This window comes from Lathamus discolor, chromosome 3 (assembly GCF_037157495.1).
Source record: "Lathamus discolor isolate bLatDis1 chromosome 3, bLatDis1.hap1, whole genome shotgun sequence".
NCBI lineage: Eukaryota > Metazoa > Chordata > Aves > Psittaciformes > Psittacidae > Lathamus > Lathamus discolor.
In genome coordinates, this window is record NC_088886.1 from 75200842 (window position 1) to 75226532 (window position 25691).

The 25691-nt window shown below is 54.9% G+C and overlaps 1 protein-coding gene across 5 annotated transcripts in view; it reads right to left on the bottom strand.

Moving 5' to 3' along the window:
- The window catches only part of COL18A1 (collagen type XVIII alpha 1 chain), a 37056-nt gene extending 11365 nt beyond the window's left edge, over positions 1-25691 (bottom strand). The window contains exons 1-3 of one of the 5 annotated variants that reach the window (XM_065669851.1): positions 25587-25691; positions 25041-25111; positions 1306-1850 (exon numbers count right to left, since the gene is read on the bottom strand). In XM_065669851.1, the coding sequence (XP_065525923.1) occupies positions 1306-1850; positions 25041-25111; positions 25587-25597 (627 nt within the window). In that variant the 5' untranslated portion in view covers positions 25598-25691. Of the gene's footprint in view, positions 1-1305; positions 1851-5423; positions 6938-25040; positions 25112-25586 lie in introns of those variants that run through there. The other 4 variants (XM_065669849.1, XM_065669848.1, XM_065669847.1 and 1 more) reach the window with 4 other exon arrangements.

Genomic DNA, 25691 nt, shown 5'->3' on the forward strand with positions numbered 1-25691 from the left:
AACCCTCCTGCCAGACCCTGTTTGCAGTAACTATCATGGAATCCCAGACTGGTTTGTGTTGGAAGGTACCCTAAAGCTCATCCAGTTCCAACCAGGGACACCTTCCACTACAGCAGCTTGCTCCAAGCCCCATCCAAGCCTGGATTCTGCAGGCTTCGTCCCCTCCAGGTTCCATGCCATTGGCACAAAGGCACATTGGGAAGAAGCACAGATGCCAGAGGAGCCCCTCTCCACCTGCCTGCAGCAGCTCCTCCTGTGGCTTGAGCAAGGGCCAGGTTTTAGTCAGCCTGATGCCCCGTTAGTTTCACATAATGCGAGTCAGGGCGATGGGAACACCACGAGGCGGTCAGATGCCAATGGGATGTCCAAGATCACGCTCCCCTGTCTGGCTGCCAGCTTCCTTCCCTTGATGGCCAGCTATTCCCCATGGGAAAACTGGGGGTGGGCAGTGGGACTGCGATGTTGCAAGCCCGAGTGGATGTTTTCCTTCTGCTCTGGGTGGTTGCTTTGCTTTCCAAACAGTGCCAAACCATCTGGGCTGCTCCACAGCCATGACCTGGCCCTCCCAGCACGTTCAATTGCTCTTTAAGAGCAAAACGTTGCTCTTGAACCCTCAAGGGACCAACCTGATTTTCCAGTGCAAAATCAATCATTAACTACTTCCCCAGGGAGGTTTCCCTGCCTAAAGCCATTGAACTGGTAGTTAGGATGCTGTTTAAGCTGAGCTTTTCCCTGGGAAAAGCATTGCTAGAGCCTCTGTTGCTGGGCAAACCCTGCTCATCATGAAAGAAACCTGGCAGTGCAACCCTGATCTCCCCTCTCCTCAATCACTGCAGGGGATTTCCATGCCTGCTGGGCATTTTTCCCACGCTTCCCATCAATCTTATCTAGAACATAAGTCATGCTCCAATCACAGCTGAGCTATCGCCTTCTCTCAGTGCTCTCTGAAGCCTCCCTGCAGACACCACCCCAATAAAGATATGCTCCATCCAAGTGTTTTTCCCAGCTAAGAGATGCACTTTACCAGCTCCTCCACTGAAGGAGCTGGGTATTTATAGCAATGGGGACATCCAAAGAGGCTCTGTATAGCGGCTGCTGTAGCACAACCCCACCTCCTCCTGCTTTGGTTCTGATAAGACCCAAGACCAAAAAGTCACCTTTGAACCCCATCTCCAATGTCTCCTTCCCCAGGGACACACACAGAGAGCAGCTGCTGGGCAAAGAGGTTGGTTCAGTGAGGATCACATCTCTCCAACCTCACCCAGACTTCATGGAGATGCTCCTTAGGGTACCCTGATGCCTTACCTGGTAGTTATCCGGGTCAGCCCCTCCAGCTTGAGCCACAAAGAGCCCGGAGCCTTCTTCCAGCTCCATCTCATCTGGAGAGCGCTCAAAGCGGACCCTCTCGTGCTCCTCACAGTCCAGGTAGAGGATAACTTCATCCTCCTCCACGCTGATGGCAAAGCGCGTCCACTGGTTGAGCAAGGTGGGCACGGTGAAGTTGGCTGCTGCATATGAACGCGGCGAGCCTGGCTCCGTGTAGTAGAAGATGATGTGCTGCTTGCCAGCCCGCAGCTCTGACAGCTTGACACCCACATAGATGATGCTCTGCGAGGTGTCTGTGACAGCAAAGAGCACTCCAGCCCTTGGGGTGGTAGGTTGGATGTGGAACAGGAGGGAGAAGTCCCGGTAAAAAGGGCTTGGAAGGTGGTACCGCGCCACTTGGCCCGTGTTGGCATTGGGGCCGAATACATAGCCAGGGTTGTTGTCAGGGCCATTGATCTTGAGGATCTCATCTGGAGGGGGGTCTCCAATCAGCTCCAGGAGGCTAACCTCAGCCCTCAAGTTCTCTGCAAGATGAAGAGAAAGAGATGGTCACTACCAGCTCAATGGGGATGGTCAATCCCAGCAAGTTGCCTTGGGGGACACCACTGGCCATGCTTGCCCTGCAGGTTGGGCAAGGCAGCCATGTCCATCAAGCTGCACTGTTTGAATGTGACTCCCTAAATGCTGCCAGCCCTCAAACCGCAGATGAGAGACCCGAGATCATAGAGTCATGGAATGGTTTGGGTTGGAAGGGACCTTAAAGCTCATCCAGTTCCAACCCTGCCACGGGCAGGGACACCTTCCACTAGAGCAGGGTGCTCCAAGCCCCAGTGTCCAACCTGGCCTTGAACACTGCCAGAGATGGGGCAGCCACAGCTTCTCTGGGCACCCTGTGCCAGCGCCTCAGCACCCTCACAGGGAAGAGCTTCTGCCTCATCTCCAACCTGACCTTCCCCTCCTGCAGTCTGAACCCATCACCCCTGTCCTATCGCTGCAGTCCCTGGTGAAAAGTCCCTCCCTGCATCCTTGTAGCCCCCTTCAGACACTGGAAGCTGCTCTGAGGTACGCATGCAGCTTCTCTTCTCCAGGCTGAACAGCCCCAGTGTTCTCAGCCTGGCTCCATACAGGAGCTGCTTCAGCCCCTGAGCATCCTCATCGTCCATAAGACCAAAGGGATCTTGCTCATAGTGCAGACAGCGGGAGGATGCTACCGGAGCACCAGGATGCTGAACTGAGGAGTTGAGGAGGGAGCATCTTGCATCCATACCCGCTCTGGGGTCACAGTGATCCCTCAACATCATCCCATGACAAGCTCACAGGGCCACCCCAGCTGGGAATAAACCTGAGGAACACCCTGGGAAAGGGGCTGGGGAGACGGCGTACCCCGTCAGCTTCCCAGATGATCTCCATTTGGAGCTGGCCTCGGGAAGCTCTGCTTGGGACGGTCTCTTCCACCCGAACATCTGGCTGGGGTGAGCCTCCCATTGCTTTGGCAGCAGACACATCCTCATCGCCCACACACCGGGCGCCAGATTCCTCCTCTCCTATGTCAACCGCTGGGGCCGGTGCCAACTCGATGGGAGTGAACAAGCCGGGTCCTTTTTAACTCCCTATTTCCCAGGAGCGAGGAAACCCAACCAGCCTGGCTCTGAAACCAGGAATTCCAGCCTCATCCCAAGCCAGGAGCAAGGGCTGAGGCAACTGAATGTCCTCAACTCCATCCCTGGTGTTTCACGTGAGCAATGGGGGGTATCAGAGGTGTGCTGAGCTCTGGAAGACCAGCCAGGAACCTCCATCCATGCTCAGGAGCCAGGTATTGTCCTCCAGAGCCCTTTAAAAAGGTGAGGAAGGAATGAAAGCCACCCCAAAAAGAACACCACAAAGCAATCAGCCCGGCCTCGCCCAGCCTGGAAGGAAAACACGTCTCTTGGGAGGAGATGGAAACCTGGGTGCCTCTTCCAAAGCCTGCGGGTATCTGCGCACATGGAGCATCCCCTCTGCCAAGCCCCAGTGCCAGTGCCAGCCCCAGGAGAGGGACCCAGGCAGCAGGGACATTAGAACTCTCCTGAGCCTGGTGCCCTCAATCTACCCTGTGCCCACCCTGCTCCCCCAAAGACCCCAGCCCCTCCCAAGCTTGGCACCCCAAAACTGAGGAAACTTCCTTCCTGGTCTTGCACCAGCCCTAAACCCCCTCTTGTTTGTCCTGCACCAGGATCAGGCTTCCCTATGAGGCATGGTCCAGCCTGCTCTGAGGGTCTGCATCCCGATCCCAGCAACCTTTCAAGCTCAGAGCCTATACCCAAAATGATGCGGCAAGGGAGTGGACCCACATCAAGCCCCAACCTGGTACCCACCCTTGAGACACCCCATGCTCAGGCACCCCACAAGCTCATCCCCACTGCCCCATCCCCAGCCACCCTACAAACACCAGGACATAGGGATGGAGCTTATCCCTGTCTGGAGAAAACCCAATTCACAGCAGCTTTAAGGGAAGAGGAAACCAGAGCTCCCTCCCAGGGGGTCTGCACAGGGGTAAGAGCCAGAGCTTCAGTTTCTACAGCCAGACAAGCCTTTGTCTGCCCCTGGGGCTGGGGATGGCAGGGCAGGGGGGACAGACAGATGGACACAGGCTGAAAGAGGCTTTTGTTAGCGATGCGGTTCGCATCCACACTGCCCTTAGCTGTGCTCTGGGATCTTGTCTCCCCTCCAAACTCATCCTCAAGCTCAGGATGGGAACTGGGTGCTGGTGTTTCCCAAAGCAAACAGGGATGCACCTTGCTCCTGTGCAACCAACAAAGGTGGGGCTGTGACGGGGAGGAGATTAGGGGAGACCCCCACAAAAGCCAAGTACTTCTTCTCAACCCCAAAGCTTTCAGGCCATGCAAAGGGTACCCAAACTTTGCACCCCGTCATCCCTATGGCAAAGTGGCAGCTCCCACCACAGGGCATGGAGAGCTGATGCTGCAGCAGTTTGAGGATGGGTGCCAGCATGTGGGGATGCCTCTGCCTGCAGTGACATTGCCATATGCTTCTGTTGCCGATGGAAAAGCCCCAGGGATGCTTCAAGCCACGCTCCCAGCTCCCAAGGCATCCCAGCTCTGCCATGACCTTCCTGGCTGGCCAAAGCTGGGATGCAGGGGGCCTCAGGATCTCAAGTCACTCCATAGAGTGTATAGGAATCCCTATCTGAGCATCCCCATCATCCCACCACAGCCCCCCCACGGTCAGCCATCGAACAGAGCCGCTTTGACACTGAGGGGACCATGACTGTGACCCTTGTCCGCCTGCCCCCCATTAAGTCACCCCTCTGATGGCATCTCCTCGCTCCTGGTTGGCAGCCTCAGGCCATCAGCCAACAGCACAGGGGGACCGAACACAGCCTCATTCATTGGTGGGGGGGGAGCAGTGAGTTCCATCCCTCCCTTCCTGCTTCCATTTCAAGCTGTGTTCTTGTTCTTACACCCCACTTGCATTGCTCCAAGCACCAGTGTTGTGTTCCCCCCAACTCTTCCTTTCACCTCCTTGCTGTAGAGGCACATCTTGGTCCATGGCTGACATACAGAAGGGTCACAACCACCTCACAACCAAGCTGGAGGGGAAGCAAACCTCTCCTTCCTGCCAAGCAAGGAGGGGATCAAACATTAGCCATTGGGTAGATCATTAATCCAAGGCAAACGGCTGCTCCAGGACAGGGGAGCATGAAGGCACCCTGAAGAGGGTCACCTTGAAGCCTCCTCACCACCATAGCTGGGTGGTCACCAGGATCCTGATCCTTCACCCTGCTCCCAGAACAGACAGGACACAGCAAACCTGTCCCTCAGTGCCAGCACGATGCCATCAGGGAGCATCTCTTGTCCTGCCCCCCCCATGATATTGCCTTCCAATGCATCTCATGAGGGATAGGGGGAACGAAACAGCCCGAGGGGATGGTGATGCTCAGCCTTGTGGAGGGGGACAAAACCCATTTGGAGAAGTGATACTGGACTCAGCAGCATCCCATGGGGATAATGCAGAAGCACCCCCATGCACCTAAAATCCCAGAGAGAGTTTAGGAAGGGGAGATGCACAAACACCCAGCCATCACCCAGCCACATTACCTGCAGTAGCATTAATAAAGACACAAGAGTACCCTCCATCCTCCGCAGGCAGAGCATCACAAGGCAGAGGCAGGCGCCCACCAGCCAAGTGCATCCAACACAGGTCTCTGATGGCCTCGCAGAAGCCCTGGCATGGCGGGGGGGTTATGGGGACCGAAGCACTACACCCAGGGAGAAGGAGCAAGCAGAGGAACCACTCCAGATAGCGATGGCACCGCGACTCAAGCAGCCCTTCCCATTCATGCAAAGCTGCCTGCACTTCCACCTTGGTGCTGTGGCGCAGGTAATTTGGCAATGCGAAGTGGCTGGTGCCCAGCACGCTGCAGAAGGGGAGCTGGGCTGGGATGGGTTGGCAGTGACCAGCTGGTGGCATCAATCCAGGGAAGAAGGATGCGAGCCCTGTGCCACTATTGCTGTAGAGTCGTGCAGTGGCTGTTAGGAGATCAAACTCAAGAGGACCCCAGGGATGAGCAAGAACAGGAGGATCCACACCGTTATCTGCACTCCCATTAGGCACAGCAGAGCTCCAGCTCCCATTCACACCAGCCAGTGCCAGCCCCGGGTGGTGAGCGCTGTGCCATGGGTTCAGGGATGCAGGTGATGCTCCATGTCGCAGTTGGGCTGGATATGCCATAGGGTCCCCAGGCAGCACTGCCTGGGCATGGGTACTCTCACCTGGGGAGGAAGGAAAAGGGGCACTACCTGGATGGGGACCTGCTGCTGTCTGTAAGGACACCCATGACCCTGGCACTGCAGGGGTCCCTGTCCTCAGGAGCTGCAGGTCCTCAGTGCTCCCTGTACCCAAAAGATGTGGGTCCTCGGTGTTCCCCTTCCCAAACAGCTGTGGGTCCTCAGTGCTGCCCATCCCCAAGAGATGCGGGTCCTTGGTGCTCCCCATCCCAAAGAGATGCGGGTCCTCGGTGCTCCTCATCCCAAACAGATGCGGGTCCTCAGTGCTCCCCATCCCCAGGAGCTGTGGGTCCTCGGTGCTCCCCATCCCCAGGTCCTCGGTGGAGCTGCTGGCCGCATCCTGCCCGGGTCTAGGTGACATGCTGTGGGGAGGAGCGATGCTCGCCTGTGCCCGTGTGGTGCTCTCCACAAGCCTTGTGGCATTCCCCGTGTTTTCAGCTGCAGTCCCCTCACCAATGAGTGCTGCTGTGCCTGGCTCCGGCTCCTGGTGCTGTGCGGTGGTGACATCCAGCTCCAGCTGCTCACCCCATATCCTGAGGGATGCACTGGGAGTGGGAGCAGTCACAGAGGCGAGTGGCTCCGGTGCTGCCATTCCCTCACCGGGTGCTGCTGTGCTCCAAATCCAGCCCAGGAGGTTCGCTTGGGAAGAGGAGGAGAAGCAGCAAGCCAGGAGGAGCAGAACCCCCAAGCAAAGTGGGGCCATTAGGAAGGGAAAACGATCCCCGTCGCTCCGGAGAGCGAAGGAAAAGGGGGAAGAGGCAGTTTTGCCCCAGCTGGGATCCCAGAACACTCACATTGCTGTCTCCTCAACCCTTCAAACCCGAGCGGAGCAGTGGGAGGAGTGGCTCTGCCAAACCCTCCTCTTCAGAATGCCGGCCTCCCAATACCCGGCACAGCCCCGTCTCCCAGCCGGGAACCCACCTGAGCCCCCCAAAACCTCTGTCTAGGAGCCCAGCCAGCCCTCATTCTCACCCTGTTCCCTACCCCAGCTCATGCCGCTGCCGCTGGGTTTTAACTCCTTCCCAACCAGAAGCATCCTAAATCCCGTCTCTCTCAAGCCATATGAGGGTCCCCATGGACACCCAGCTTCAGTGCAACACACATGTCCCATCACTTTCACACCAGGGAAAGGTGATGAACTCAAAGCAAAACAGAACAAGGGGAAAAAGACCCCATATCCCAACAAATATTCCCAAGTTTTCCACCAGCCGGAAACGCAAGTCCCCGGAGTGGTTTCAAGTTGTTTTCCCAGCTTGGTTACAGGGCCAGGACCTCCATGTGCTGCTGCAGGATGGTGAGGGGAGAACATGCAATATCCCCCCCTCCATGAGCATCATGAGCCAGCAATGTCTCAAAACCAGGAGCTGTCAGGGAGAGCAGCCTCAAGTATGCCTAGATCATAGAATCCCAGCCTGGTTTGGGTTGAAAGGGACCTTAAAGCTCATCCAGTTCCAACCAGGGACACCTTCCACTAGAGCAGGGTGCTCCAAGCCCCAGTGTCCAACCTGGCCTTGAACACTGCCAGGGATGGGGGAGCCACAGCTTCTCTGGGCACCCTGTGCCAGCGCCTCAGCACCCTCACAGGGAAGAACTTCCTTATCTCCAACCTGAACTTCCCCTGTTTCAGTTTGAACCCATCACACCCCTTGCCCTATTCCTGAAGCCCAGGATGAAAATCTCCCCTGGGTGCTCTCCCGTGCCTCTGACACTCCAGTTGCTCTGGTTTCCTCCTTAAGGATATTCCCCCCATATCCACTCATCTGGTCCATTTCCCCCCATCAGTGCTGCCCCACCACCCTGGGGAGCACCAAGTCCCTGGTGCCCTGCAGGGATGGAGCACGCCCATGGACCACACGCCGCTGTGACACAGGGCAAGTCACCTCCGTGGCTCAAAAAGCATCCCTGAGAAGGGTCATTGATCACAGCACCAACCAGGCTGGAAAAGCCCTTTAAGCTCATCCGGTCCAACCCTTACCCCAACACTGCCAAGGCCACCACTAACCCATGGCACTGAGGCCTCATCTCCACGGTGTGTGAGCACTTGCAGGGACGGTGACTGCAGCCCTGCCCTGGGCAGCCTGTTCCAACACCTGAGCACCCTGTGGGGAAGGAATTGTTCCTCAGCTCCAGTGCCAAGGTGACCATTTCAGATCCCTCTGCATGACCGGGATAGCCACAGTCTGCAGTAATGTGGTCCCACCATATGGAGTGGGAAGATGGAACTATCCTGCTCCTCCTCCAGATGAGACCTATTCAGGAAAAGCACTGAAGCGAATGCCCAGATGTCTGCTTTGCTTCACACAACATTCCCCACACTGCTTTTTAAGTGAAACGGGTCAGTTTTCCCCTCAAATAGTAGCTGGTGCAGCAATGATGCTGTTGCCAACAGGCTCGCCCCGTGACTGATGCTGTTACAGGAGCGCGGTGTGGAACAGCCCACGACTAATCGAGTGTGGGACATGTTTGTGTCTGTGTGCCAGAGTTTCCATACAGCTACCCCACAATCCCAAAGCTCATCTGATCCCATCAACCTGATGAAAGGAGCCAGCCTGCCCCAGTGGTGGGATCTGTTGGGACAGGACCTTGCTGCTGTCATGGAACCAACCAGGTTGGAAAAGCCGTTTAAGCCCATCCAGTCCAACCATTCCCCAGCACTGCCAAGGCCACCACTGACCCGTGGCACTGAGGCCTCGTCTCCACGGTGTGTGAGCACTTGCAGGGACGGTGACTGCAGCCCTGCCCTGGGCAGCCTGTTCAATGCCTGAGCACCCTCTGGGGAAGGAATTGTTCCTCAGCTCCATCTAAACCTCCCCTGGTGCAGCTTGAGGCCACTTCCTCTTGTCCCATCCCTTGTTCCTTGGGAGCAGAGCCCAGCCCCTCCTGGCTCCATCCTCCTGTCAGGCAGTTGTAGGGAGCGATAAGGTCCCCCCTGAGCCTTCTCTTCTCCAGACTGAGCCCCCCGGGTCCCTCTTCCCCCTCCTCTGCATCCTTGGCACATCCAAGAGGAATACTAGTGACTGCTGCTGGTGGAGAGGACAGATGGGTAAGTTCGATGTTCCTGAACTGGGAATTCAGGAATAAGTGGGGATGCTATCCAAGCCCCCCATATAGCTGCACATCATCCCCCAGAGCCAGGGTGGGAGCATCATGAGCTCTGACAAGCTGCCTCATCTCAACCACGAGGATTCTGGTGGTGGCACCATGCTGGGGCATGCAGACACAATGCCCAGCTGGAAAACATCCCTATTTCTCCCTTCTGCTGGGATTAAGCAGCTCATGATAGTGGAGCAGAGCAAAGCAGCAACCTCCCTGTGCGCGGGGCTGCCAGCCCTCATTAAGGCAATGATCTTCGTTTCACTGCACACCTCCAGGGGAAGGGGTACCACAAAAGGAGGGTTGGGAGAGGGGTCTGCTGGCACTGGAGCATCCCGATGCAGTGTGCTCTGCCACTGACCAAGCACCCAGAGAGGGGATGTAACCATGCTGACAGAGCTGGAAGTAGCCCTTATTTTACCCTCTTCAAGGCTAAAGTGCTTGGCATGCTCCAAGCAATGCTGCCACAAGCTCATCATGACCTTGCACTTGCTTAAAACTCAAACTGGACCCTTAATATGGTCCCAGTTCCCTCCTGGTTGCATCTTCCTACTGCTGGTGCAAGCTGGTCCCTTGGGAATCATAGAAACACATGTTCAATGGTCAGAAAAGCTAGGTGGGAAAAGACCTTTAAGAACATCAAGTTCAAACAGGAGGAATAAGGCTGTGCTGCTCACTGCAGGGATACCTTCCACTAGACCAGGTTGAGCTGGGTCCTGTCCCAGAAGGAAATTAAAGACAGGGGGTAAAAGAGGGAGGAAAAGGGAAACAGAGGGGAGAAGGAGGAAAAGAACACGGGAATAAAGGCAGAAGAGGAGAAAAGGAGGGAAAAGGGGAAAGAAAGATGAGGGAAAAGAGGAGGGGGAAAGGAGAGGGAGAAAAAAGGAGGAAAAGAGAAAGAAGGGAGGGGGAAAGAAAGAAAAAAATGTTTGTCCCAGAGGTTTCAGCCCTGTAACTCCGGGTTGCTTTGCCCATGGCCTTTGGGAATGGGGGACCCTGCCCCAACCCGGCTCAGCAAACCCCCACCCCAGAGCCCAAAGCTGGATCCCCCAGGAAGGCAGGCGGGCAGCAGAGGGAGCCTCAGGCCGAGCAGAGGGAGCATCCTCAGGACACCCGTTGTGCTGCATTCCACCCATCCCTGTGGCCCTTCCTGGTCACAAAGCACAGAGATCCAAACTGCTGTTTGGGATGGAGCTCACAGCATCCCCATGGCACAGCTCCCAGGGAGCCTCCCTTAGCGGCTGGGGGCTTTAATTAACTAATTCAGTCATTACCAGGCTGTTTTGATGCAGTTTCTGCTTGCCAAGTTCCCCAGCCCCAGGCACAGGGGTTGCAAATCACCTCCTGCTTTTGGGTGCCACTAACACTGTTACCAAATGTTCCCAGTACCTTTGGAGCAGCTGTGCTTGAACCCCATATATCATTGCTCCAAGCAATGCCACCCTGGGACCAGCACAAAGGATGCTGGATGTCAGGCCCTGGGTGCAAACACAGGGAAAGGGAAAAGAAAGAAACAGGATAGGAAAAGGAATAGGAAAGGGGAAAGGACAGGGGACTAGAGATAGGACAGGGTGGGAAAGCAGAGGGGAAAGGGAAGCAGAGGGGACAGGGAAGCAGAGGGGACAGGGAAGCAGAGGGGACAGGGAAGCAGAGGGGACAGGGAAGCATTGTGTTGGAGACAGGAGCAGCCATGCACCAAGCAGAGCAATCCAGGGCCTGTCAGCAGCAGCTGGTATCTATAAATCCTATCGATGTTTGGGACTTTAATCCTCTCTTCATCTAAATACCCAAACAACACTAAAAGGCCCCCATGGAGGGGTGTGCTGAGGATATTGCCACATCCTGAGCCGCTGACCTCCCATGCAGAGACAGCCCCCGGGGAGACACAGCGGGACCTGGCCCAGGGATGGGCGCTCAGCCAGGGACATGGGAAGGCAGAGGATGGCTGGGAACCAAGGCAGTGTGAGTGACAGCATCCATTACTGCCCTAAAAGCAATGCAGGTGAGAGTTTGCTGCCTCCAGAGCAGCATTTGCCCTGCCTCCAGCTGCACAGCATCCCTGGGGATCACAGCGTTCCTAAACAGTTACTCACAGAGAGCCAGGAAAATCCTCCCAGCAAATTCCTCCATCAGATAAACCCTGAAATGTCACAACTGCTGCGGGGAGCCACCACATAACCTCAGGGGGGGAAGGCGGGTGGCCATGGCCAGACCTCCACTGTTAACTGCATCCTCCTCCCAGAGAAAGAGGCAGAGGCACCTGCTTGCGCCAAGGCATCCATCCTATTTATAACAGCATACGAAGGGGGCCTATAAGGATGCTGGAGAGGGATCTTTATGAGGGGCTGTAGTGACAGGACAATGGGTGATGGGTTCAGCCTGAAATGGGGGAAGTTCAGGCTGGAGATAAGGCAGAAGCTCTTCCCTGTGAGGGTGCTGAGGCGCTGGCACAGGGTGCCCAGAGAAGCTGTGGCTGCCCCATCCCTGGCAGTGTTCAAGGCCAGGCTGGACACCAGGGCTTGGAGCACCCTGCTCTAGTGGAAGGTGTCCCTGCCAGTGGCAGGGGTTGGAGCTGTAGGAAGTCCTTTCAACCCAAACCTTGTTGTGATTCTATGAATCTATGATCTAAAGAGTATTTCTGTCAGCCCTCACAGGACATCACACAGGCAATGGCATTGCAGGGCGAGCAAAGAGCAAAGCAAACAACCTCCCTTCCAAGCATGGCTAAAAATACCCCCAGGGTCAAGTCCTCAAGGGAAGAGCATGCCAAGGGGCACGTCTCACCAAAGGCAGCTTGGGTTTGCCCTGTAACTCATTAGCCTCCAAGCAAAGAGCCATGAGCTGCAGAACACACAGCCAAGAGATGGTGGTGACCTCTGCGAGCAGGAGGATACAGCATTGAGCCACCCCAAGGGACGGATGGTGGTGAGGAGCCATTGATCCCCACGCATATCCAAATCCAAGGCTTTAAAACACAAGGTGAGCTTGGTGTGACCTGCAGACCCACACGCACACTTCCATAGGAGCCACCAGCTCTGCTTCCCATCACTTGCCTCCCTCCAGGGCCTACTGACATCCCGGAGATAAGGCGAGGGAAGGAATGCGACCCCCTTGTTCACCCTCCCCTGTGTTAATAAATCACCTTGAAGACTAATTGCTCCTTGGAGTAGAGAGACTCGCCCCCCACCAAGGCTCTGCTCAGCCTGGGAGCCACGCTCCCAGGAAGCCCCAGGTTTCAATCACGTTCCTGGCATTCCTGCCTCGGCATGTAGCCCAGGGGGCTCCGGTAGCTCCGGCAACCATGCTCCAAGCAGGCGTAGGGGCTGCCCCGGTGAGTGCGGAGGAATTCGGTTGTCATCTCCATAAGAGATTGCAGCTGGGAAGTGCATCCCTGTTCCCACTTAATTACTCGGAAATACAGGGACACCAATGCTGTGCCATGGGATGAGGGGAGATCAGGGCTGGGACAGAACCATGGAATGGTTTGGGATGAAAGCAAAGCATAGGACAAGCCACCCAGGCAGGGTATGTGTTCTAAAAGCTCAAATTAAGCCTTCTAGCATCACACAATGGAGAAGCCAATGGAGCCGCTCAACCACGCTGAGACACACCAATGTCACTGAGCAGCAGCACTACCAGAGTTAAGCCTGTACCAGCTCTGAAAGCTGCACAGGAAAGCTGGGAGCTGCCCGTTCCCAGCTTCAGCACATAAGAAAATACATAAGAAAACCAATTCACTGAACAAAATACACAAGAGCCACCAAAAGAAGTCGTACCTGCAAACAGAGCAGTCCAGCATCCATCCTGTGGTCTAACATCCATCCTGCATCCCAATGCTGGGTGCTAGGTGGTCCATGCTGCTGCAATAGTTCTGTGCTGCTGACTTTGGCATTGTTTCCCTGCTCTTCCCAAAGCTCCCTCTGCACCAGGCAGCTGCGCTTGGCAATCCTGCTTGGGAATTGCATCCCACTGCAGCCCATCCCAGCTGCAGGGCACCATGCTCCATGCCATTCAGTCTCCGCAAAGTAGGGATACAAACCCAGCAGGCCCTTTGGGGATGGATGCTGGGGTCAAATCTGTTTAATGCCTTTGTTAGCAGGGATTAAATGCAATAATAAAGCAAACCCCTGCATAAGGGGACACTTTAACAGGGAAAGTGCCATCCAGCCCTTGAACTTACCCAAGGCTAAGGGGAAGAATAAATCAGTTGGATGCCTTGAATGTAAGCTGAGCAATGACAATTCTATGTCAGCCAAGGCTGAAATCTCCCACTCCCTCCCAGGATGACAAGTCCATGTCTCCAAGGGCACAGCAAGTATTTAAAGCAGCAAAATTTAGGTCTTTTGAGACCTAAAAAAAGGACCTAAACAGACTGGAGATGGACATTAAAGGGGTCAGATGGGTAAGTGTGTCAGTGGCTGCTTTGCTGGTCCATGAAAGTGGAGAGAAGGAATCAACACTAGGAAAAGCCAACAGGACCTGGATGAGGCCAGAAAACACATCATCCCTTTCCAACCAACAGCAGAATGTGTCAGGCAAGAGATCTTGTTCTCAGCACAAGCAGGAGATGGGGACCAAAAGCCATCAGTTCCCTTTTTCATCAAATCACTTAGGTTTTAAGCCAAATATGATGTCAATAAATAGCCTTAACATACTAGAGTTTACCATCTATAACGTGGCAGACATCAAGAACAAGGATGGGCATAAATTGGGTTCCTCCTCACATACAGATGGGGATTCCTTATATCTGGGGAGACCTTCCAATACCCAAAGGAGGCCCACAAGAAACCTGGAGAGGGACTTTTTACTGTAGCAGGTAGTGACAGGACAAGGGGGAATGGCTTAAAGATGAAAGAGGGTGGATCTAGATTAGATATAAAGCAGAAGCTCTTCCAAGTAAGGGTGGTGAGGCGCTGGCACAGGGTGCCCAGAGAAGCAAACACAGAGATGGGTCCCTTCAAGCTGTTTTCTGGGATGCCAAGGGTTAAAAACCAAGCCCAAACCACACACAAAACGCAGCAGGCATGCCTGAAGAGGAGGATTAGAGAGAATAGGGCCGATTCTCAGCAAAGCCTATGGCAACATAAATAGAAAAGTAACATTACGCTCAAGACGGGGCCCTTTCCCTTTGCTCCTGCCCTACAATGCCACTATTGTTTTGCTGACAACTGGTAATTATCCCAAGCTGCACACACTGGTATTCCCACCCTTTAACCGGGAGGGATTTTGCTGCTGCCGACCCTCTGACACCAGCAGAAATTCACATACCACAGGGTTCAAAGAGGGGGGCGGGCTGGAAAGGCCAAGCGAGCCCCATGTGGTATGTCATTGGGGACCTCCTTTTAGTCATCCCTAAGAAAAGAAGCTGTTTGGGATGGGTTTGCTTGGGGTTCAAGGTGCCCCAAACAGCAGGAGGTCTTTCCACCCCCCCATCCCAAATGAATGGTACTCATTGCCACCCCAGATGAACCAATAGTCCCCTTCCAAACAGCCAAGTCTATGTGGCAGCAAAGTGCAAGGGAAATGCAATCACCCCATGGAGGAACAGTTTTCCTTCCCTCCTACAAAGCTCAAGCATCCTTAGGGATCCTAAACCCCCAGGATCAGCCCTTGCAGGCAGCTGCCCTGCTCCAAGGGGGCTGTAATGGGGATGAACTAGACCCATCACTTCTCATTTATGGGATGAGGGAGTCACATTACCAACTTCCCCAGCACTCCAGGAGGCCAGCGTGGTGCTGGCATCGGCTCAAATAACATGATAAGAAGTAGTGGAAAGTGCCTCTGGATAATAAAAATAATGGAATGCTTGGGGTTCGAAGGGACCTTAAAGCTCATCCAGATCCAAGCCCCTGCCACAGGCAGGGACACCTTCCACTAGAGCAGGGTGCTCCAAGCTCCTGTGTCCAACCTGGCCTTGAACACTTAAACACCCATAATCTCTGTATTTGCACAGTTGGCTGCTTGAAGGACATTTTAAAACCCCGAAGTCATTAAAACACAGCTATGGAATGCAGCAAAACCCAAGACGGATCAAAGCAAACCCCCCCTCCATGGCCACAACATAGGGTTTGGGGTTGGTTTTCTTTTGCAGGCTGGTGCTTGAGTCAGAAAGACCAGGAAAAGGGGGATAAAATGCTTTTTGTCTGCCTCAGGCTGCAGGCAGCACAGCCAAGGACAGAGCAAAGCAGAGAATACCCACATCCATTGAAGGACCCAGCTACAAGAGCCGCTCCGGGTGAGTTGTTTGGGTTCCTTTTTTGCCTCCTGCGTTTGAATTACACGCTCGCAGGAGTTTCTTCCTGACAGGAAAGCTGGAAACCAGTTTTTCCTGCAGCAAAGGCCAATTCCACAAATGCTAGCAGTGACCTGTAAAGATTAAAGAGCCAAAAAAAAAGCCCCCATAAATCAGCGGAGCAACATCTTGCCTTCCCCGCAGCCTGTTTGCCTGGGTTGGGTTTGGGGGTTAAGCACCCAAGAGCAAAAGAAACAGCTCCTCAAACCCCACTTAACCCATCCCAGCTGCAGGAAAAGGGGAATAACCCCCCTACAATGAAAGCAGGCGGAGCTATGCTATGGGGCTGCAGGCAAGCTCCAGCCTGTCCCCGCAGCCAGGCATTGAGGTGAATGAAACCCCCTTCCCAAAGCACTGGAGCCCAGCCAGCCCCTGATGAAAGCATGTGGCTGCTTGCAGGGTGGAAAGCTGGCAGCCGGAGCACAGAAGCTGAGAATGAGCCCTGCCACTGGACCAGCACCTTGCTTTTAAGGATGCTGAAGGATGGAGGAGATCCCATGGGTCAAATGGGTCAACGCCGGCTCCTCTCCATCACTTGTTTGCCCAGAGGCAAAGATTAAACCTATGTTTTGCTCTTTGGCTTTTTGGACAGAGGAGGCTGCTTTGAAGCATCCCCTGTCAGGGATAGTTAGATTGGACATTTAGAGTAGAGATTTTGATTATTTATCTAGATTTTAGTTTAGATATTTAGATTAGAGTGGAGATTTAGGTTGAATATAAGGAAGAAGCTCTTCCCTGTGAGGGTGCCCAGAGAAGCTGCGGCTGTCCCATCCCTGGCAGTGTTCAAGGCCAGCTTGGACACAGCTGCTTGGAGCAACTTGGTCTGGAACTGGATGAGCTTTAAGGTCCCTTCCAACCCAAACTATTGTGTGATTCTATGATATCAGAGCACAACAGGATGGGGGGAATAGCAAGGAAGGGATGAAAACATGCACAGCTTCCTGCCCTTGTGAGGGGCAGGAGAAAGCCCGGATGGGGCCACAGGAAAAGCAGAGGAAGGACTTGAGATTAAAACGGGTCAATGTTATCAGCAGGCAGGGGCTTCTGACCCACTGACACCCTGTGGTACCCTCTGCAATCCCCCCATCACATGGCATCCCTGAACCCAGTACAGGCAGTGAAGCGCCACCAGCAACCATAGTACTGAAGAGACTGAACAGCAACAGTGTACCAAAGAGGTTAAATGGCACAATTAAAGCAATGGGAAACATTCCTTCTCCCTTCCCAAGCAAATGGGATTCTACTGGCATGCTCCCTCAGCCCAAACCATATCAGCAGCACCCTGATGCCAGGAGCTTGGCAGCAACCCTTGCACAGAGACAGCTTGCACACTGGGGATGGAGATACTGGGAGACAGGAGCACTGGGATGCAGGGATGTACAGGGAGAACTGTGTCAGATTGATTGTCCCAAGTTCCTTGTGGGGTCACGGTGGAGCTGGTGCAAGGGTTGTACCATGGAGCATCCCACCCCAGTGTGCTCCCCACACCAGGCTTGCTGTCGGTCTGGAGGGCAGAGTTGCTTCACCACCAACCCACCCATCCCGGATGGATTCAGGCCAGCCAAAACATCCATAAGAGTGGTTTATCCCAGCTCACTTCTCCCTGTGCCCAGCCATGCGGAGTGGCACGAATCCGGATCATCAGCCTGGGATGGAGCAGGACCTGGCCAATGTCCACCTTACACCACGGTATTAATCCTGTTGCTAAGGCACCCGCGGGGAAAGAAACACAACCCTTGCTGGATTAGTGTCTAGACTGGCTGACCTTTCTGCCTGTGAGGTGGAACCAGGGCACGCATCGGGCACCGCTGGCTAAAAGGAGGGTCTTTTGTAGCTGCTTTTTGTCTCGTTTCTCTTACAGATGGGAGCCAAGGAGCCATCGCTGCTGCTGAAAGAGCTGTTTCAGTACCTGCCGCCAGCAAGGGATGTGCAGGAGACAAACCCGGGTCTTGCAACCTGCTGCCAAGGCCTGGCTTTGCCCAGCAACCCAGCCCACAAAAGAGCCTTTCATGAGAGGGGACGATGTCAACTCTGCAATTAGCAGGGGAAAAGAGGAGGGGGAAGAGCTAAAACAAGATTATTACCTCCAGGAGCTGCCTCTGGGGGCCCCTTGTAAATGGGTTTAACTCTTGCAGCTGAGATCAAGGAGACATGAGGAGACCCATCACTTGGGTGCTATTGGGGCAGCTCCAGTGCTGGATCAGACCCAGCAGGAACCAGGACAACCACGCTATCTCCAGCCAAGCCCTGTGAGAACAGACACTGACTTTGGTGATGCCACAGACAGATCCTCTTCCACATTCCGCCTCACTAAGTGATGTGATGGAGAGCCCAGCCCAGCCCACTGGGTACCACAAGCAGGGGGAGACGATGGGGATCCCTCACACCCACCACCTTCATGGCCTGATGCCTCCGTCTCCACACCAAAAAGATGCAATAGGGTTGAATGGGGCTTGGAGCAAGCTGCTCTAGTGGAAGGTGTCCCTGCCCGTGGCAGGGGGTTGGAACTGGGTGAGCTTTAAGGTCCATTCCTACCCAAACCATTCCATGATTCTGTGATTCCAATCCAGCCACCATCTCCTATCCCAGGGGATGGGAGCCTTGTCCCTGCAAAAAGCCATCAGGAAAGCAAATCCCTGACCTGACCTCCAGCCCTCCACGGGTTTGGTAGGCAAGAGCACAGCCATGGGATGAGGAGACAGCTCCATGAGCACTGCCTTCCAGGCTTCCAAGTGAAAAGAGGCTCCTGAAGAGCCAGCCCAGGCTTACCTCTGCCTCAGGGATGCCCTTAGGGACTGGAGCAATGCACTTGTGCCCAAGCAGAGATTTAACATCACCAGGCGCGGAGGTCCCTGAAGCAGCTCCAAAACAACCAAGTCCTGCATTAGAAGCCAACAAAACCTCATAGACATGATCCATACCTTCCTCCATCACAATGCCAGGGGTTGGGGCTCCCACTGCCCAGTATTCAAGGGGATTTAGCTGAAAAAATCACTGCAGATCTCTTCATCACCACTTTGCACACATCAGTGCCTCTTCTGAGCAATGGACCTCAGCAAGACAAGGCACATCTTCCCACAGGTCCCAACACTGAGCTCACTGGTACTCAGGATGTGGGGATGGAGAGCCACTAAGAGCACCCCACAGAGGGCAGAGAACAGATGAGGGGATAGGGTGAGGTGGAGCCCAGCACTGGCCCCATTCACCACAGAAGATGCTGCCTCCAGGCTGTATATGTACAGGATGCACAGGGTGATGGCCATGCTGAGGCTTTGGGGAGGGAAACCCACTCATGGCATCCCAAAACATCCTAGCTTCAAGGATCATCAGGCTGATGGAGATTGATGCCAGTGGTGATGGTGGGAAGAACATTGGGATAGTGATGCTGGGCTGGCAAGCTGCAGATTCCAGGTGCTCTGGCTCCTATTCCCAGCCCAGGCTGTTGGAGCAGCCTCCCACAACCTGTGGACAGGGTCAGAGGAACAGCCTGATCTTCCAGCCCTCTGGGAGAAGGAAACCAGCAGATCGAGCTTGGGAATAACATAAGAATACAATAAAATCCACTAATGACCAATTTCCATCTTGGAAAAGGGTTGGGAAACGATGCCAGAAAAAGCAATAAAAATTCCACAAAAGCAACCTCTTCAACCGAAAACCCATCAGACACGGGATGTTCCGGACCAGATGTTGCTTGCTGAGAAAGCAGCACTAGGGATGCTCCTGCCAAATAGTGCTGCTGGTCAGAGCCTGGAGCACAGCAAGTCCCTGGAGCCTTGTCCCCAGAGCAGCCCCATCCCACACCCTTGAGGTGGGATGCTCCCCATCTCCAGCACTTGCAGGGAGGCAAAAGCCACCCCAACTTTGCTTATGGAAACCATCCCAAAGGGTTTATGAACCCTTGGGTTGTTTGGTCTGCTCCTGTACATGCCAAGGGGGAAGGAAACAGCGACAAGGGACACAAATGGAACGACACCCAGATGTGCAACTGATAAGCTGCCACGGATCCCACAGGCAACCTGTGGTGACCAGGAGGGATGCGGGACATCCGGCTGCTCCATCACAAGAGGATACCCAATGGCTTTCTCTTTAACGAAGCCTTCTCACTCTCCCATCAGTGGTGGAGCACTTCCCAAGCACAGAGACAGCCTCCCAAGTGTCTGAACAACCCTGCATTAACCCAGGGCTGGACAAACAGCATCCCAGAATGGATCAGCCAGGAGCTTCCCAGGTTCTGATGGTCCCCACCACCACCACCACATCCTTCCATTGCTCCCATCCTACACAACCCGGGTTTGCCCTTAACGCCTCTGCTCTCACATTGCTCCCAGTAGCTCCACATCCACATGCAGGCAAGGCCGGAAGCCCCTGTTAGCTGTATAAGTGTCCAAACTGCTTCCTAATCCTGTCCAGCTCCTTGCTTCAATTATATCTTTGGCAAGAAGCTCTCTAGGATAATCAAGTCCCACGTTAAAAGCCTTGGGAAGGATTCATCTCCAACCCTTTCTCAAATGCCATCAAATATGCTGGAAGATGGTTAAAATGCTTTATGAATCCCATACCTATGCGCTGCTGATACACACCCAATGCTTAATCCCAGATACCTCCTTTAGCTCTTTGAGCTCTCTATGGAAACATCAGAATGCATTCTTTCCTTGGAAAACTCTCAGGGTTTGGAAGAGACAGTGCACTCACTAGGATTGTTATTTCGGGGCTTAGAGCATCACCCATAATGGTCACCACAGAGCAGCGTGGTGCAGGAGAGATGCTGTTGCTGCATACACCCAACAACACAGAAGCAGCAAGGTGTAGGTAGTACCCCCACCAGTCCCACACGAGCACTTGGCACAGCTCAGCCCCTCCTCTACTTCCTCCTGCGCAGGCATCCTCCCAAAGACATCACCCTTTGCAGTGCAGCCCCAAGCTCAGAGTATCTCTTGAGCTGGAATACCATGGGAAGGATGGAGGTTCTTCTCCCTCTGTTCCCAAACACGGGACGGGTACCTCTCCTTGAGCCCACCTTCCTGGTACATCTCTCCTGGCTTTACAGGGTTCTGTGTGGACTTTACTCAAGTGAAGAGTTACTTGGGCCCTATGGAGCTGGTTATGGTGGATGAATCAGTCACAGCTACAAAAGCACCCAGGCAGAGGGAGGGAAACCAGATAAGAAACATTCACAGGAAGGATGCACCATGGAGTTTCACATCAGCATGGACCATGGGGCTCCCATGGGCAATGGGAACCTCAGATCCCCATCCTCCAGGCAGCACTCACTGTCCATGGCACAATAAGCTAAACCAAGATCACAAAGAGTAGGGCAGGTAGAAAGCATGGCCAGTAAGCCAAGAGAGGTGGTTCTCCCCCTCTGGTCTCCTGAGACCCTACCTGAAGCACTTTGTCCAAGAAACCTGGAGAGAGGCTCTGGACAAGGGCCTGCAGGGACAGCACAAGGGGAATGGCTTTAACCTGCCACAACAGGGGAGATTTAGGTGAGTTCTTAGGCAGAAGCTCTTCCCTGTGAGTAGGAGCTTTAAGGTCCCTTCCAACCCAAACCACTCTGTGGTTCTATGTCAATGCAAGAGCAGGCACATCAGTAAGACTGCAGACGCATGAGGGTGAGATACCCTGGGCTTCTGTAAAGAGCAGGTTGCCACACATGTACCAAAGGGCACCAGAGTGGTATTCCATGGCACCTCGCTATCCCAAAGGATACAGGATAAACCTCAGCTCCACTAGACACCCACAAACAGTGCTGGCCATGTTGCCTTCACATCCAGGTCCTCAGCATCCTCTGTGGACTGCAGGCTCACTGGCTTTGGGTCAGTCCTCATCCCCTGTGCTTGCTCCCTGCTCCTGCCTCCTTTAAAAGCAGCAGTGACATTCCCCCCCCCCCCCCCCCCATAGAAAAGGCTGTTTCCCAGCAGCACAGTTATCAGCTGAAGGCTTTTTATAAGCAGTATGTGATAATGCTTGATAGAGGATTGCAAAACACATTCCTTATCTCCTCCAAGTGCTCAGGTTTGCTGTCTAACAGCACCCAAATTATACTGACATATCACAAGTTATCCCAGCTATAGGCCAAAATAAATAAGCACCAATGTCACAAAGAAGCTGCTATTCATAGCAGGAAGATCGCTGCAGTGTGCGTGTGTGTGTGCGCAGGATCTTCCCGCTGCCATAGGGAAAAGCATCTCAGCTCTTCATCCCCACCAGAACATGCAGTGGGGAGGGAGCCCCTGGTACCCACAGGGCCAGGAGACAGAGACCTTGGCTGCTCCTTTTGCCTATGCATGAAGCTAAAATCAAGTCAGAGCTCTGAGAGAAGGATGCTTTGGATGGGACGAGCCCAGGTACAGACCTGCAAACCCAGCAAGACAATGAGGACTGGGGCTTGAAAAGGTTCCTTGCTCCAAGGGAAATTAAGAAAGCTTTAAACAGGGAAAGTTGAGGCTGGATATAAGGAAGAAGTTCTTTACTGTGAGGGTTGGAACTGGATGAGCTTTAAGGCCCCTTCCAACCCAAACTGTTGCGTGATTCCATTATTCTATACAAGTCCTGCCTGGAGAAAGCGGCCGCTCTGCAGAAATACTTGATCTCTTTTCAAACCTCATTTCCAGCTCCAGAGCACCATCCAAATGGGACTACTTCATCTCTGCATCCTCCTCCTCAGGGCAGGCAGGGAGGATGGGATCCATCTACCACAGGATAGAGACAGAGCACCCAGTAGTGCTGCAGGGAGGCATCTGCAGGCTTGGCTCCCTCCAGGCTCTCCCTCTCCACACCAGCTCCCACAGCAGAGAGCAGCAGCCCAGATAAGGCTTAACAAACAGGAGTCCCAGCAGCTGATAAGGAGATGAAAGGCCCACAGAGCCTCCCAAGCACAGCATCCTCCCTGCTTGCTCCAGCCCAACCCAGCAGCATCAGCAGCCAAAGGATGCCGTCAGAGCTCGGAAGTGCCGACCCTCACGGCGCCTGTTTCATCTCCGCTTGCAAGGAATCCCAGCCATTAAGGCTGAGGAGCCATTGGATATGGACATAAAACCAGGCAGGAGCCTCTATGCCAGCAGTAAGTGGCTCCAGCACCCACTATACTTAATAGCAGGAGGAGGCAGCTTGACTCCCTCGAGGTGCTGCCTGCATACTCTACACCAGCCAACATCTGGATACATGAGCACATCCCAGCCCCAAAGTGATGCACAGAAACTCGGCACAGGAGGAGACGGATGAAGCCAGGCTGTGTCCACAGACTGGGGTGAGCCTGGCCAGCTTTGTAAACCCCAATGAGTGTGGATCCCTGCCCTCCTCCTGAGAATGGAGATTTCCCCATCGCCCTACATGTGCCCCATGCTCTCGGCACTGGACCCATGGCAATACCCTCACAGCATCCCCATCCCTGGACCCACGGCAATACCCTCGCAGCATCCCCATCCCTGGACCCATGGTGATACCCTTGCACCATCTCCATCCCTGGACCCATGGTGATACCCTCGCAGCATCCTCACCCCTGGACCCATGGCAATACCCTTGTAGCATCCCCATCCGTTGACCAATGGCGATACCCTCGCAGCATCCCCCTCCCTGGACCCATGCTGATACCCTTGCAGCATCCGCCTCCCTGGACCCATGCTGATAGCCTCGTAGCATCCCCATCCCTGGACCCATGGCAATACCCTTGCAGCATCCCCATCCATCAACCCATGGTGATACCCTCACAGCATCCCCCTCCCTGGAACCATGCTGATAGCCTTGCAGCATCCCCATCCCTGGACCCATGGTGATACCCTCACACCATCCCCATCCCTGCATGGCTGAGGAATCACAGAGATCCATCAATAAGAGGCAGGACCAGCTAAGCCGCTAAATGCGCACGGCAAAGGCAGTTAAACAGAAAGGTTATCTCCGTGCCAGGACAGCCCTTCAGAGCAAACATTCCCCAGGAGCCATCACAAAGGCGGGCTGGCAGAACAGGCCCTGCAGTCCTTGGACATTGAACCAAGGAAAGGAAACACACAAAAACACACACACAAGAAAGAGAAACAAAAGCCACACCAACCCCTCTTGCAAATTCCTTCCAAACCCGACTCCGCAGCCTGCCTTTGGGAGACAGCCAAGTCAGCTGGGTGAGACGGGCACTACGGTGAGGTGTTTAACCCCTCTGCATCCCATGGGAAATCTCCTTGGGATGGCTGCTCAGAGGCTGTGGGATGCAGCAAAGGGTCCCTGCATGCCCAGTGTTGTGCAGTGATTGGAGAGGGGCAGCAAAGGCACAGAAAGCTCTGAGTAACCACAGTTAAAGCAGCTCCCAGCCCTCCGGCTCAGCTCGGCCACACTGGACACTCTCCAGGGACCTAAATAGGCAATTCAGGACTCCACATGGGAATGATGTTCCCGTCTCTGCAGATGTCCAAGGGGAGCTTTGTTTCTGTGTTCCCCAGGGAAGCACCCATGGCACGGAAAGCAGCAGCATCTAAACCCAGCCCGGAGCACTCGGAGTGCTTCTCCGAGTGTTCCCAGTGCTTTGGGAATGCTGGGCCATCCCGCTGCCCAAGCTGCTCTCTTCCCCTGCTGCCAGCGGAGCCAGGCTCCACATAGCTGTGCTTGAGCTGTTCCTAGATCACAGGAAGCCTTGCTCCAGTACATAACCCATTGATTTCTGTCCTACTTCCAGCTTGCCTGTACCTGGGGCGGCCACTTCCCGGCATGTCCTGCCCTACCTATAGAGTGGGATGAGCCTTACAACAACACTTAGCACAAGCAGAACAACATCACCCTGGGGAAAAGCCACCCTTCATCTGCTTTTGGACCGCTGCTTCCAGCTCAGCTGCTTTAGCAAACAGGGTCCATGGAATGCGAATGGGATGGGGGGGTCCCTGTGTCAGCCACAGCTCTCCCTCGCACCGGGCACGCATCCAGAGCCCGGCTGCAAAGGAGGCAGCCAGGAGGAAGCTCCTGTGGTGGGGAGGTAAAGTTCACTGCTCGCACAGGCAGTGGGAGAACCGGCTCGCGCGCCCCATGGGGAAAGCTGAGTCAGTGCAGAAATCCCCTCTCCCAGGGCATGAGGAGCAGTTAGAGAGCGAGATGAGCCCTGAAGGCAAGGGGAAAGCTGGCAATGGGTGTCAGAGGGGCCGCATCCCTTGAAGCACACGCTCCTACCGCTTGCAATGCTTCCAAGGACACGGAGTCACACAGGAAGGACTTCTGCAGGCGCAGCAAAAAGTACTCACGTGGAGCATAGCCACTTCAGAGCAACCCTATCCCATGTGTCCCACAACCAGAACAGAGCAGCACAGCAAAGCCGGGCACCTCTCTTAAGCATCTTTGCCCCACTGATGAGATGGGGAACACGGAACCCCAAAGTGGTCACAAGAGATGTATGGGGGGAAAATCTCCTCAGCAGCCTTCTCTTTGGGGACCACGGACCGGGCATAGCATGAGACACAACCCCAGCAGGGAGCAAGGCTGTGTTCACAGCACATCCCAGCGGACAGGGGGCTCCAGGACAGGAAAGGGGCCCAGGACCCTCCCCAGCATCCCGCACACGTTACCGGGCTCCTGGGAAGCAGCAGGGACCAGCAGGACAAAGAGCCCGAGGAGCAGCAGCCGCCCCGGGGGGCACCTGCATGAGGGGAAGGAGAGAACAAGAGGTCACCCATGGGTGCTAGCGGGGGACCCCCACCCGTCTGACCAGGGTGCACCCCGCTCCTGCAGCCCGCAGCTGCCCTGCACTGTACCGGTGCCCGCAGCTCCGGTGACCCCATGGTACCGGTGCCTCCCAACGCCGGTATTCCCGCCCACCGGCGCCCGCTAGTTCCTGTGTCCCCCAGCTCCAGAGACCCCGCGGTACCGGTGTCCTCAACTCCAGTATTCCCTCGGTACCGGTACCCCTCAACTCCGGCATTCCCGCGGTGCCGGTGTCCCTAACTCCAGTATGCCCGCGGTTCCAGCACCCCCCGACTCCGGCATTCCCGCGGTACCGGTGCCCCCCAACTCCGGTATCCCTTTAGCACCTGTTGCCCCCCCCCCCCCCACTCCCCCCCGAGGGGTCCCGGTGCAGCGGGGACCCGGCGCAGCAGCCCCATCGCAGCTCTCACCCTGTGCGCATGGTGCCCGCTCGGTGCCGGTAGCACGGCTCGGCGCGGCTCGGCCCGGGGGGCGGGAGCGGAGCGGAGCGGAGGGGCGGGCAGGGGGGAGGCCCG